Source organism: Sinocyclocheilus grahami, unplaced genomic scaffold, assembly GCF_001515645.1.
Source record: "Sinocyclocheilus grahami isolate Dianchi unplaced genomic scaffold, SAMN03320097.WGS_v1.1 scaffold11.1, whole genome shotgun sequence".
Lineage (NCBI taxonomy): Eukaryota > Metazoa > Chordata > Actinopteri > Cypriniformes > Cyprinidae > Sinocyclocheilus > Sinocyclocheilus grahami.
In genome coordinates this window covers 1508936-1523798 of record NW_015505190.1, presented here as the reverse complement: position 1 = coordinate 1523798, position 14863 = coordinate 1508936, and the positions used below count along the sequence as shown (strand labels likewise).

The 14863-nt window shown below is 38.3% G+C and overlaps 2 protein-coding genes and 1 long non-coding RNA gene across 4 annotated transcripts in view; all 3 read left to right on the top strand.

Annotated features, from left to right (window-relative positions):
• The first annotated feature begins 544 nt into the window (after positions 1–544).
• LOC107595229 (zinc finger protein 696-like) lies at positions 545–4625 on the top strand. 2 transcript variants are annotated; one of them, XM_016285577.1, is made up of 3 exons: positions 545–756; positions 1232–1469; positions 2273–4625. In XM_016285577.1, exons 1-3 carry the CDS (start codon positions 736–738, stop codon positions 3652–3654), a joined length of 1641 nt encoding a protein of 546 aa, XP_016141063.1. In that variant the 5' UTR covers positions 545–735; the 3' UTR covers positions 3655–4625. The 2 variants fall into 2 exon arrangements, with proteins under 2 accessions (XP_016141063.1, XP_016141071.1); XM_016285585.1 differs by lacking the exon at positions 545–756 and adding an exon at positions 775–930.
• Positions 4626–4717: 92 nt separating this feature from the next.
• On the top strand, positions 4718–5307 carry LOC107596510 (uncharacterized). Its single transcript, XR_001610376.1, has 2 exons — positions 4718–4848; positions 5180–5307. It is a non-coding gene; the product is annotated as an uncharacterized lncRNA (long non-coding RNA).
• A 1350-nt stretch (positions 5308–6657) lies between these two features.
• LOC107595219 (vascular endothelial growth factor receptor 3-like) overlaps positions 6658–14863 on the top strand; it is an 8987-nt gene continuing 781 nt past the window's right edge. The window contains exons 1-8 of the mRNA XM_016285566.1: positions 6658–6834; positions 6905–6996; positions 7403–7524; positions 9170–9380; positions 10463–10617; positions 12996–13140; positions 14024–14165; positions 14460–14863. The exon at positions 14460–14863 is cut by the window's right edge and continues 781 nt beyond it. Coding sequence (XP_016141052.1) covers positions 6939–6996; positions 7403–7524; positions 9170–9380; positions 10463–10617; positions 12996–13140; positions 14024–14165; positions 14460–14547 — 921 coding nt within the window. The 5' untranslated portion in view covers positions 6658–6834; positions 6905–6938 and the 3' untranslated portion in view covers positions 14548–14863. The remainder of the gene's footprint in view (positions 6835–6904; positions 6997–7402; positions 7525–9169; positions 9381–10462; positions 10618–12995; positions 13141–14023; positions 14166–14459) is intronic.

Below are 14863 nucleotides of genomic sequence, written 5' to 3'. Positions count from 1 at the left end.
CCTTCTTTATAGATTTCCAGAGAGCAGTTAGAACCCAGATTCAGCCTCAAATGTAGCTCTTGTTCTTTGTTTGTTTCGTTCTTTTTCTTTCTATCTAATGTTTTGAATGTAATAAAGGGGCATTTATCACTATAGATTAATTCCTATATACAAACTACTATAGTAATTATATAATGACTAAGTCACTCAATGAATAGCATCATAATTCAGTCTATTACAATTTTTACATCATAATTGACTGGCAAAGTTGAGCAACCATGACAGTAATAGCCAGACAGAGACATGACAATAGAAATGCGTCAGAGGTGTCAGTCTGTCACCTCTGTACCATTGAGTGTGACACTCACAAATGGAAATATTCTATATCTGGAAATATTTTGTCTAGTTTTTTTGGACAGTTCTGTTCTACACACAGAGACATACACGCACGCACACACACACATGGTAGACGGTTGTTATGGTACATCCCTGTAAGGTACAGAATTTGGGTATAAAGAAATTAGGAATGTAGTCACATGATTCATATCCCGGAAATACACTGCTGTCGATGGGAGGAAATGGCGTTATGAGCCGCTCCAGACTGTAAGAGAAGTGGGGCAGTAACGTTAGCGTCAAGAGACAACAATCACTAACCCGCGGCTCTCGGTTTACCAAATGAAAGAAACGCCCAACCTTACATTAATCATAAATGTGTATTAATACAGTTGCACACTCGATTATGTAAGGGCGCTCCAGATGGACAAAGACAGACTCGCAGTGAGTACATGCTAAAATAAACACGAGGAAGTAGCCTTAAAAGGGGCGTGTAATGTGTTTCATGGCTTGAAGAAATAAAGGCGACATAAATGCAGACGGAAGCATTTTATTGGCGTACCTGTAGGCTATTTAACAGCACAGCGATGCGGATCGATGGAAATGTTTTGATATTTAGTAAGATGTATCGCTTGATATCGTACGCTTAACGCTTGTATCGCGTCTTGTTACGCGTACCTAAAGGTGTCATTTTCTCATGATGCGATTTATTCTATGACCCCCGTTATCCTATTGCTTTAAGGCTGTATTTATTTACTTTAATATTTAACAAATATTAAAGAAATAATTTAACAAAATGTGCATATGCAGCAATGTGACATTGATATATTTAAACATGATATATTATCTTAAAATTATATTACAGTAGGCTATTTACAACTAATTTTTATTTATTTAATACGAATATTATTTAATGCAGGCTGGTCCATGCTCATGGCTGGATATGCATAATTTTATTGGTGACCTTATGGCTGCAAATGCTTCAGTCACTGGTCATCCACTGAGAGAGCAACATACTGAGGAGACACAGAGTTCTGCTTGGCCCACAGTCTCTCATCCTCCCCAGTCTACCCCATCCAGACAGAGCCAGGTGAAAAGTGCTGTTCGGTTTGGTTTGCAGGAAAGGGAAAGGGAACCCAGAGGTCATGAAAGCCACGGTGAGTAAATATTACAATAGACTGTAAGGGTACTGTGCCGCTGTGTTATAAATACACTTTCTCATGCAAAAGGATTGGGAAACATGCATAATTTATTGATTCAAAGGTTGTAACAGCTCCAATTCTTTTAGTACTTCAGAGGCATTTACTTATTGCATTAACTGGCCTCAGCAGCATGTTGCTAAGTGAGGAGATCATTTTAGATTTCAACAGAGATACAGCAAATAAAAATACATTTAATACATATTAAAATACATTAATAAATTAGTCTTGTTGCAAAAGTTGAGTTCACAGGCTTTCTAGTGCAGATCAGACACTCTATATGCAATCTAGTCATGTGTCCTATAACTGTATATTAAGGAAGAGATCATAATAATTGGAGTCATCAGGTCATTATCACAAATTAAACCCAGACAGGGTGATTAGAACCTGTGTATATTATATACGAAACATAGGTTTTAAGGAAATAGATGAGCAGTCAGTAATACAGTAACACCATGTATGATAGCTGAACCTAGCTAAATAGAATATAAGTATTCCAGAGAGCCATACAATAAATAAAAATACTAAAATGATTTTAATAATAATTTTCGTCTATTTTTATAAAATGCCACTTAATGTGCCAAAGCTCATAATATGTATATTTAACTACTTCTTGAACCAGTTCAGATATTGAAGTACATGTTCGCCCGAATAACAACCGGTTCTCGGTTTCCAACCCTGCCAGGAAATAGTTTAATATTAAGTTTTATCATGTTTATCCATCTTATACTCACTGCCTCATTGATTTATATCTTTTGTAGTTCAGCATCGTGCCTGCACATGTCCTGGCTGCCCTCTTTCCTCATCTCCTTCTAGTTCCTCAGTCCACACCTTAAAACCCAGAACCAGCCCGGCCTCCCAGATCCAACCACATTCATCCCCACAATCCACCCCACCGCAGCAGACTAAAGAGCCCAGTGCTGCCCCTGTCGGCCTAGGCTTGTGTCTAGGTTTGGGACTCTCTCTGGAAGAGGAAAACACCGAGCCCAGCAGCACATCTGGTCACCCCCAACAAGAGGACAAAGGCACTAGCACCCACAGCCCAATCCCTCAGGCAAATCCCGAGTCCCCACCAGTTCAGGCCTTTCCGTGTCTATGCTGCCAACATGGGTTTCAAACATGTAGCCAACTTCTACGCCAACAAAAGGACTCAGAGGCACACATTGCCCATCACCACTATCATCACCACCACCATCACTGCCCGCTCACCACCTGCACGTCATGTACGCTCCCATCGTTCCCTTGCCTATCCTGCCAGCGCACCTTCCCCACCTGTGCCCAGCTCCTTCGCCATCAGCAGGGCCACGCGCAACAGGAAGGCTTGCAGCAGCTCCCATGCATGCACTGCAATGCCTCTTTCCCCCGGCCATCGCAACTGCTGCAGCACCAGCGAACCCAGCATGCGTCCAAAACCGGCGGCTTCCTGTGCGCCGAGTGCGGCCGTGCATTCAACTCGCACAGCAATCTGCGCATCCACCTCAACGTACACACAGGTGCCCGTCCATACAGCTGCTCCGACTGCGGCAAGAGCTTTAGCCAGTCTGGGGCGCTTAAGATTCACCGCCGAATTCACACCGGAGAAAGACCGTACACCTGCACTTATTGCGGACGGGGTTTTCCTCACTTAGCTGGGGTGAGAGCGCATCAGCGAATTCACACGGGGGAGAAACCGTACCACTGCGGTCAGTGTGGGAAGTGCTTTACTCAGTCCGGGGCTCTGAAGATCCACACTCGCATCCACACTGGCGAGAGGCCTTTCGTGTGCGGCCTCTGTGGGAAGAGCTTTTCAAACCGTTCCGGTATTCGCTTTCATCACCGCACGGTTCACGGGATCGTGACAGAGCCCAACTCTGTGGGAAGGCCTAGCCTGGCTGCCTCTGCGTCGTCCTCAGTTTCAGACTTCCAGAGAATTCAAGCCTCCGGTCTCAACCAGATCCATCTCCCGGAAATGGAAGAGAGGAGTACGCTCAGTAAAGAGCAGTTTAGAGGGGATGGGGACAAAGATGCCCTTCCATATGCCTGCGAGGACTGCGGTCAGCGTTTTCCAGACGCTCCGTCTAGAAACAAACACCAGACATTGCAACACTACTCTAAGGAAGAGAGAGAAAAGGAAGAGAGCAGCTCTGACAAAACTATAGTTTAGACAAAAACAACAAACATTTCTGACTCCATGTATTTCAAAAGATAAAAGCAGCTTTAATATGTAATGTATTAAGGCAGATGTTGAGCCCCTTTGAAGCTTGCTGATATTATCACACTGTTAAGTCATAACGTAAGAAATATTGTTTGTGTCCAAGACGCTATACATTTCAATTGAGAATGCTATCTCATTTATATCACACATTTAAGCTAAACTTACAGTGTACACTACAGTCTCCAGGCTCAGTATTTTAATGATTTATAAAGAATTAACCATCTGAGATTTCGGTATAGAGATAAAGGTTAGGATCATGATTTATTTGTTAGTATTACAGCACACTATGAGCGTACTGAATATCACCACCATTTGTTGTTTGCTTTGGCATATGATAGAGCGCTTGGACCCGGAAATGGTGGCGTGTGGCGTCAGACCTAACATTCTTGTTTTGGTCATGTAAGATTCTTTTGCCTGTGATTTGTGCCTCTAAAAAAGCAAAGTTGTGACAACCTGTATTGTGAAACTGCACCTTAAACTTTAAATAAGTAGCTTTACCAATCAGTATTAAGGTATTTGTGCATATTCATTAGCAAACCTGCACTAGTTTTTCCACCCTCGAGCCAGAGGTTACCAGAGAGCAAAGAGAAGAAGGCTCGGTTTACAAAGCTCATGAGTCTCCATGTCACCAAAGCCGTTCTACCAGCATGATTCTCCTGGCCTGAGGACGGTTAGCTAGAAGTGCTGATAAATCCAAAACTGGAAGGGTTTGTATTTGTACTTTGTACTTAATGCGACTCGTACCACAACTGGTATTGCTTACAATCATGCAGCCCGATAGTGGAAAAGTGCTTTATTTACATTTTAGCACTTTGTACGTATGTATGTGAAAGTATTTTGCAGGCTTGCAAGTAGTTTTTTTAAGCTTTTAAGTTTTTTTTAACCATATAGAGCAGTGGTTTTCAAACCTCTCCATGAAGTACCCCCAGCATTGCACATTTTGTGTGTCTCCCTATATCTGGCACATCCACTTCAGGTCTTGCAGTCTCCACTAATGAGCTGATGAGTTGAATCAGATGTGATAGATGAGGGAGACATACAAAATGTATAGGGCTGGGGGTACTCAGGACATATTTGAGAACCACTGCTACAGAGGATAAGTGGTTTGGAGAATGGATGAATGGTTGTGATTGCTTTCTTAGGGTAAATGCAAGGTTTTAAGCCTGAAATTGACAGAGCACAGTTTTGTGCTGAAGTAGCAGTGCCTTTCTTAATGGGAATCTTGAAAAGCACATGCAAAATAAGACAAAAACAGTAGATTCTGGCTTTAAAATTTAGAAATCAAATATGGTCATTAAGATTATTTGTCACACATGCGAGCGTGGTTGTAAAGTTAATGCAGTTTTAAATTAAACAACACTCTTACTGTATTTAAAGTCAATTCAGCTTGTTGTGTGGGGATAAATACTATGACATTATTCGCATATTTGATGTACCTGCCAGGTGTTGCTTACTGTATTTGTGGCCTCCGCAGGGACTGACAGTACACACGACTGCATGGAGTTAGGGGCTGCCATTTTTACAACTGGCCAAAGGTTTGTTGTTAAAGATATCTGTAAGTACCTCTGTATTATTACTTGGAATTAAAGTTTGGCAAAACTGTCAGGGGAAATGAATTGTCCATTATTTTTGTGTCCATTTTGTATCTTTACCATTACACTGTTGATATGTGAACCCTTCTTATGTGGTATTGCAAATGTTGGCCAGTGATAGCAGTCAATGATCTCTCAACCCAGAGCATCAGATACTTTTTGTACATCTGTCAGTTTAGCACATGTCTACAATATATGTCTATTGTGTACACATGTATCAACAGAAATACATGTTGATGTACCTTATTTGAAGTTAACATTTTAAGAGTTTAAAATGTTCAACTTTGTGATCGTAGTGAAATAAGTTTGGTTTAATGATGTATTCTGTTTTGTTGATTAATTATGTAACTGTAACATTTGTGATACATTTCAGACCAGAATCCTTGAACCATGTCTTGGGGTTACATATTCTCAATATGAGACATGACGCTTTGTCTACAACAAACAAGTAGCCTCCTACGATATTTTTCAAAACTACAACTAGCAGCGTGCACTTGCTGAAAAATTCACCTTTGCTGAGTCACCTACAGTCACCTGTGACTGTCTGAAATTACTGTAAGGTCAATGAACTTTAGACTAGGGAATTTCCACTGCTCCCTAGCTACTATTCTGCCCTCTTCAAATTTCCAAGGCTATGTATTATTTAATGGCCTACTACTAAGTACATTCTAACCTGCATGTTTATTATTTCTCTTCCCTCCAGTGACCTGGGTCAAGGTTTTTTTTTTTGGCTTGCTGGTAAGAGAAGATAATATTCTCTCCAGATCTATTTACACGCATGTAAAGTGTTTCTTAAAAAAATGTATTAGCCTAACATGACCTTTTGCTGTTTCAAGTAATTCCAAAGAACTTTTGCACTGGGTTGCATATATATATATATATATATAATGCAAACTATCAAATGTTTACATCGACAACTCAATATAATGAGAGGTATAAAGAATCCATTAACCATATCGATAAAGTTTTTTTTTTAATGAAAGAAGGTGAGGTAAAAAGGACTTTAAAAATGACTTTAAGGATGTTATGACTAGGTTGGCTACAATAAACAGTTTTAAATGTATGGAAGATTTTAAACTTTTTTCAGTAGGCTACTTGTAACGCGTCACCTGTCATAAAATAGACTTTTTAGAATAGGAATTACAGTTTCTGAGGATGTAACCGCAACATTGGCAAATTTAAGTAGTCCTGATGGCATTATTTAAAAAAATTGCAGATTCACATATCAGACGTTTGTCATACAAAAACGAAACAACATTTTTACGTGCTGATAGGTGTCATACTAAACAGCATGCCTTTTCACTTTGAAACTAACTGACCTTCAGAACATATATTATGCTAGATACAAGTGACGCATACGCTTATTTGGATGAGGAGTTCGATATGTTTTGATATCATGGCGTAAGATAGCGTTGTCTCTAAGTATTTTTGTAATATGACAGAACAAATATAAAAATAATAAGATTCATTTGTAACATTATATTAGTGCATCGTTGTATCTTTGTAATAAATAGGCTACAAAAGAAACAATAGCACGGTAAATCTCGCAAGCTCCACCTTCTTCCGCGCTCATAAATTGTGTTTACAAACTTTCATTTCGGCAGAAGATTCTCTCAAACGCAGAAGTCAAGATCCTTCAAAATGAAAGGCTATATTTTCATCACTGTCCTGGCGTTCACCTTTGTCCAAAGATACACAGGTATATAACATTTTGCTTGTCTTCTTAAAACCATTATTTATTTACTGCCTTTCACTGTTTCAACCTAGAATCAATGTTATACCAAACGTAATCTGTCAGTATGTGTATAAAAACAAAATAACTAGAGCAGAGCTACAAGATGTGCTGAAACATCCAATCATTTGGTATCTCTGGAAAGCCCTGAATGTGCTCTGTACGGGACATCCAGACTTAAAACTGTGACATGTGAGGTCTCCGAGAAATTCACTAAAATATAATGTCCACTACAGAGGCAAAAACTCCATAGCTGGGTCTCAGGAGGATATGGATGCAATTGCATTATTCTATAAAACAAGCAAATTCAATACGCTTTTTTTTTTTTTTAACTATTCTTACTATTCTTCTGTATTGTTTTACTGTTCTTCAGCTTCTTTGGAGGTTAAAGGTCCAACTGAGCCGATTCTGGAAGGACAAGATGTGACATTGGAGTGTGTGAATACAGAATCCGAGTTGAACATGAGCACAGTACACTTTGAGAGGTTCTCAAAGGTAAGGTCACTAACACACAGTGGCAAGGAAATATCTGGTACACAATGTCCTTTGACGTGCATTTGTCTGTAAATGTCAAGAAAACAGCAGATTGAAACTGAATGACACCTTGTTTCTCACGGGAAATGAGAAGGGTTTAGGTTATTGTTGCTGTCTGTGCACGTCCTCTGCAGTGCTGCAGGTCTGATTACTGTATAAACAGAAAGCGAGAGATCTAAAATTACAAACCTATCTGTCAGGGACGCTTACTCTCAAATATCCACACAACTGCCCTCATGATTTTGTAAACAATCTTATAGGGAAATGGCAAATAAAGAACTATAACATTATTTTGAATGTATTTGTCTGGAGATCAAGACTGCAACTAGTATTTAAAGAGCAGGAGGCAGTGTGTGTTTTAGTGAGCTTCCGAGAGCTGTTATTCTGGATTTAATTAGTATCTGGCAGCGAGGGGCCTATGGAGGATTCACAGCATCTGCTGCTTCTGTCAGTGCAGAGTCTGTTTGTCACCTTTTCCAGCTATCTAAACGCATTCGAGCAAAACAGGTTTTCCATACCAGCAATCACAAAGACAGATGCTTTGTTTTGCAATCTCTCATTAACCTGTGTTAGTGAGACCCAAGTGCCAGTGCCCCGAATAGTCTACTTCCTCCAAGTGTAACATACTTTATCAAATTTGGCAAGTGTTCCTTACATCAGCAAGACGTTTTAACCCATAAAGCCTAAGCCATTATATTTGCTAACCAAATGTCTAAGGCCTCTGAATTATCAACCTGAAGTTGATGGAAAAAGCTGTTTTACACATTCTACTACATTCCTTCTGTCATGTGAATGATATTTTACTTTTTAAACAAGTAAAAAGCATTTTGGTATCATTTGGTCATGGTGCAAGTATCTTTTTGCTGTGAAATCATTACTGATTTTTATTAGTCAAAGAAAATGTAAGAATTTATTCATTTTTTTGATAACCACTTACTGAACTGAAACCGCTTAACTTTATATAATCATCCATACATATATTGTTTAGAAAAATATATTGAAATGTGACTATAAAATATGATACATCAGGCTATGTGTGTATCTCTAAATTGGCATTGCATTGCATTAAATGTTTTGCAATAACCACAATAAAAATACAGAGCATTGTTCATAAAACTAAGCACTTGAATATCATCTTACTAAATTATATGGGAAATACAGGGTAACGACTGATATTTATATGCCTTTTTTCTAAGTAGTGTGTTACACCGTTATAAGATCATATTGATTTACAAGCTATCAGTATTTCATCTAACTTTTGGCCAAATCAAATTTGATACTCAACAAAAAACAAATATTTATAATAGTGATTTCAAACACTATTATTTTATATGTAAGGCTTCATAGGGTTAAGGAAGATCTTTAAGGTAGAACAAGCAATCAAAATAAACAAGTTCCCCCAAAATGAAGTGAATGTTATTACAAAATCGGCCATAAAAATAAACATTTTGAAGAATTAAGTTTTTTTTGTCCCAAAAAGGACAAAAAATGCATCACTAAAGTAGTCAAAGTAAATCACTTGCTGGTAATATATTAAGTTGAAGTGAAATGAACATCATATTCAAGCTACTGGAGTGAAATATTTCTTTCTTTTTCTTCCCAACAGTACATGAAGAGGTGGTACCGGCTTGAGTCAGATCAGGCGTATTTCTACCGCCGGTGTTTTCTGTATGATGTGGATGTGAGAAGGGAGGAAGGCAGACTGCTCGTCTATATCGCCAGCATCCAGTCCTGGTCTGAGGGTCCATACCGCTGCGTCACTGAGGACAGTTCTGCTGCAGACAACTCCTCCCAACCCCTCACCATCCCCATACATTGTGAGTAAGAGACATCAAGGGCAGCATGAAAAGTGCTAACGATCTGCGATGCAAATCCCCACTGATTGCTACATACATAAATTGATCCATATGTGTCTTTATTGTCCAGAAACTTGAAATCCTTCCATCGTTGTATGTGAGGCAAGTTGCATCTGACATTTTATTGCAAGGAAGTTTTATATTTGGGATTTAAAGATTAGAGGACAAATACAACTCTTTATCTCCCAAGATGACAAAATCAATATTGGTATTGATTGGGGGCTTTACTGCGTGGAAAAACAGATGGATCGATACAGAAATGTTCAGTATGAATAATCAGATGGAGACAAGATGATCCATGCTCATATTGTATTATTACAGCGAACTTGGACTTAATATGCTATAATCATTTATGATAATCCATCGGTGTCACCAACAAGTTACAATACTGTTTAAAAGTTTGAGGTCGGTAAGATTTTTTAAATGTTTTTGAAAGAAGTCTCTTATGCTCAGCAATGCTGCATTTATTTATCTATTTATTTATTTAGCAAAATTTAAGTAAAAAGAGTAATACTGTGATTATTACAATTTTCCTATTTTAATAGATTTTATTATATTTATTTAGTCATTGCTCCAGTCTCTAGTGTCACATGATCCTTCAGAAATCATTCCAATATACTGATTTGGAAAGATTTTTCTGATTATTCTGCTTAAAAAACTGATAGAATCCTCCACCCCCACCCCTCCAGAATGTTTAGGATTTGATGAATAGAAAGTTTACTTTTATTTGATCTAAATCTATCGGTCACTTTGGATTAATTTAATGCATCATTTCTGAATAAAAGTATTAATTTCTTTCAAAAAATCTTACTGACTGATGATGTTTATGCATGTATATTTTATGAATATATATAAAAATAATGTTTATTGTATATCTTATATAATATTAATTGTATACTGTACGTTATTTTTTGAGCAATGAAAACTCAGAATTTCCATGCCCTACTTCCTTGTTTTTTTATGCTATGCAAATGTATCCTGGAGCAGAGCTGTTTTGACTAATCCGTTTTATCCTCAAATGTTCTCTCTTTTTCCTCTCACAGATATGCGGGAGGTGGCTGTGCACAGGGCTGGTTTGGGATACTTAACACGTTATTTCAACTCGGTGCAGGACCTCAAAGTACGCTTAGGAGATCATGTGGAGCTGGAATGTTCTACTTCAGCTTCTGAGGCACCTGAGTACTTCTGGGCTAAAGAGGTGACAGATTTAATATTCTGTAAAATTTAATCTTACAGTTTTTTAACATGATGCATTACTCTGTCTACTGCAAAACTGCTGTATTGGGATTGCAGTTGTCTGTTTTCATGGAAGTTTCTCATACATTTGAGAGAAAGACCTGGAAGGCCAGCTTGCTGTGGAAGTGAAAATAAGCTTACTGGTGCATATATGGCACATATATTTAGCAAAATGCCCCTCTCTACAGTTTATTTTTCTATCTGACTAATGAGTTTATGGTCACCGAATATATTTTTCTGAGGTAAATGTGATGTTACATGACATTGTTTACGTTATATTGACGTCTTTGTGTGGCTGAAACACTGATTGAGCGATTACATGAGACAGGACATGGATTGGAAAGTTGTACTTTTTCTTTTAACTTACCTTCGGATGTTTAGTCATGTTTATTTTGTGCTGAAACTGTAATTAATGTGGAGGAGATGATCAGTTCACGTGCGCCTCGTGCCGGCCGACCCATCTGTTGATCGAGGCGCTACAGCGATCTGTCAATTCACATTAAAAAGCGCCAAAACGACATTTATCGTTTGAATACTGCAATACAATGGACAGAATTAGAAATCTGAGACTTTGTTTCATATTAAAAGTACCAAAGTGCTTATTGCGATATATTGGATGGGACGTTCCGTCCCCTTCAACGTTCCGTCCATTAACTGAAAACAGGCTAGACTAATCGATTCTTGGGATTTAAGAATCGATATAATTCCGTAAAAATGAGAATCGATTTATTTCGAGATATCGATATTTTTTACCCAGCCCTATGGAACAGTGCATGGTAGATCTACACTAAAGAGTCTCTAGTGGTCTCGTCTAGTCTACACTCCTCAAATCAATTCTGATTCTTTTTTTTTTATGTGAGCCTTGTGCAACCAGGGTCCAAAATTGCAGCCAAATGTGAGCAAAAGTTGGCTTTAGTGAGGAAATAAAACTAATCAGGGACCAGTTACTTCTTAGTGGCTAGTTATTTAATGGAATGGTTAAAGTAGAAGTTTAAGTTTAAGCAGAATATGAGAAGGATAATCGTACAATCACTGATATAACTCACACGTGATTCAAATCAAAGGAATAAGCCACATGAGTCTTAACAGATGTTTGCTAAAGAAAACATCTGTCAGGACTCAAGCATCTTCCACCTCAGTGGTAAATTTGCCAACATTTTTTTTTAATCTAGGAAGTCAAGAAATGTTTTTCTCCATGTGGCAACACATGTGAAATATTTCTCATATTGAGCCACCAAAATGAATATATTTTAAGGCACAAAATCCTGATGTGCAGTTTCAAGGAGACTGAAGTATAGTTCTATATTATGCAATATAGTTTTTGCCACTGCTATAGGCACAAAAACTAGGCACACACTTTTTAATTATATTATATTATATTATTTTATAATGAATGAAAATCGTTTCCGGGACAGTACCAAATTTTTTTCTGTTAAGGCTAGTTAAACTCTATTCACTCACTATGGGCTGGTGAGATATATTGTTCATTTTGGACCTGTGAGTAATGGTGGATCATACATGTAACATGCTGAAAAAATTCCCTCCAAATGTCACGGTGTGGGTGATTGATGACCATAGAATTTCATGAGATGGAAATGCAGAATTACTCATTCCTGTTATTAGGATGTCCTCCGCCACACGTCACGAATGTGCAGTGTCATTGTCTGACAGTTCAAGTACATATTTTCACTTACTCAATTTGGTTTCAAATATGCACTTTGGATTTTTATGAACAATTTCTTATGAAGAGTAAACCAGAAAAGCCAGCTTCTCTTAAATGACAGAGCACGGTCTGACATATAGCAGCTACCTGTTTACTGTGCTGTGTCTGCACTCCAGCAGAAGAAACAGGAAGACATTTGGAGCCAACAGATTAGCTTAAACAATGGTACTTTGGCCAGAACTTTGGCTTGACTGGGAATCCTCTTAATTCACTTTCATTTAAATTGAAATGGACTTTGTTGGCAGGCTGCAGAAGTTCCTTTAGTGCCAAAAGCATTTGTACGGTTATGATGTGCTCGGAGTGGATTTTGCACAGGCATTTGTTTCCTTGAATTGTATGGTGTTATGTTTTATTTTTGCTTCATTATTCTCTTATGCTCACTATTGTAACTGGTGCAGGGATTCCTAGGAAACTTTTAGTAGATTTATTTTTTTCTTTTAATTTCTGTTGAGTTTTTATTAAAAAAGTATACAGAAGTGGGAATTCACCTTCTTGCATGCTTCCCTTCATAAGAATGAAAAATTCTGGCTTATCTTTCTTACGTCAGATCTCTCATGGAGTTCCTGCTTTGCTTTTCACTTCTCAATAACTTCTTCCCTGTCTTTTTTTCTATCAAGGGAGAGGACTGGCTTTTGCCCTCCAATAAGCTGAAGTTGGAGAAGGTGAGGGAACAGGATGGAGGAAGATTCACCTGTTCGGCTCAGTCTCCTACTGTGCGTTCGCTCATGAAGAAACGTACAATCAGCATCACTGTTCTACCAGGTCAGAAGAGCAAAAAGGGGTCGACAGTGTGCCGCTTATAGTAAACAACTTGAGTTGATTTGTTTATATACAGTATGTGTATATGATTTAAACGTTTCGCACTAACGGCACTATTGGCACTATTTATTCAATATTCAGTGTAAATTATCTGAATACAACAGGAAGACATTTGGAGCCAATGGATTAGCTTAAACTGGTGCTTTGGCCATATGTAAGCCTGTGGAAGACAATATTGACCTTGTGACCCCATTTAACTTCCATAATATGACATACTCCTTAATGAAACAGGATAAGTCCGAATAATAATATCTGACTGCCATTCTGTTGGAACTGAGCATTATAGCTTAAAAAAATTACATAAAGTTAATTTTATTGGTAGAGCACTTTTTTTTACAATCCATGTTGTTTTAAAGCAGCTTTACAGATAATTGTGCCTAACTGTGCCCTAATGTCTTTTGATAACTCAATACTTTTCTGCATTTTGACAGTAGAGATATTTAGTCATTTGTTCTGAAATAAAAAAACAAACAAAATTTATACCAGCCACTGTTAAGTACATTCAAAGTGTAAAGATTCAAGCCATGGAATCAAATTGATGTCAGCAGAAAATTTCAGAGAAAGAGCAAGTTATTACATTTTGATTTGATTTGAAGAGTATGAAGTTAGCAATTATTTTATTTGCACTAACGTGAACTGATAACTCACAATAAGAACTTGATGTAAATAGGTTGAATTTGATTTAATGCTGATAATTACCTCACCTGCCCAAAGTTGAGAAAATAATAACAAAGTGTTGATCAAGTTAAAATTGTTTAATTAGGTTTTTTAGTTGTTTTTTTTGTGTTTGACAGATGTATAATATGTAATTGTCTCTGTCTTATAGAGGATGCAGCATGGTATGAGACAACCACCGGTCGCATTGTTCTCATGGTATCTGGAGCAGGATTGGTCCTTCTGGTGGTTGTGATATCCATGACCACTTACCTCTGCCGCCGAGCCAGACAGAGGAAGAGCAAGGGACCCATGTAAGTACTTTGAACCACCCTAGTCATGTTGTCTAGAAATGATTTATGTGGGTGTTTGACCTCTAGCCCTCCTCCATCATGTGGAGTGGAGTCTGTGTATTATTGTGAGCATCAGTAGATGCTGATGATCACTTCTCTCCCCCTGCATCTTCTCACTCCCTCAAAGCTGTCCAGGCAGGCCAGTCTATGTGCAAATAATTCTCACTAACCATGTTCTCTCTCAGGTCCAAATCTTTTCTTATTCTGCCCGATAAAACACTCACTCTGTCGTATTTCCTTCTCTCGTGCTTTCAGTGATGACCACTCCCAGAAGAAACCCATCTACAGAGCCAGCGTGGAGTCCCTGCCCTCCACCGCCTCTGACAAGCAGCCGCTGGTGTAAAGAGTGAGATTGATGGAGGACTGGAGAGGAGAGGAGAGAAAAGAAGACGAGGAAAAGATTAGGGGGTATTGGATATTCACAGTGGAAGAGAGTTAATGAGAGTTTTGCTCATGGATTTTGTTATGTCCTTGGGTCTTCATTCAGATATATAATTAGGAGACTGTCTATGCAGGGAATCGAAAAAGTATACAAAGACGGGACAAATGATGGTTTTACTGTGTGTCCTTTCCAGTGTGGATGGCAGCAGTGCTCTTCAACAAAAGGTGTGCAATTTTCTCTGTATTGATTCAACAACCCTGCAAAATTGAGAAATGCT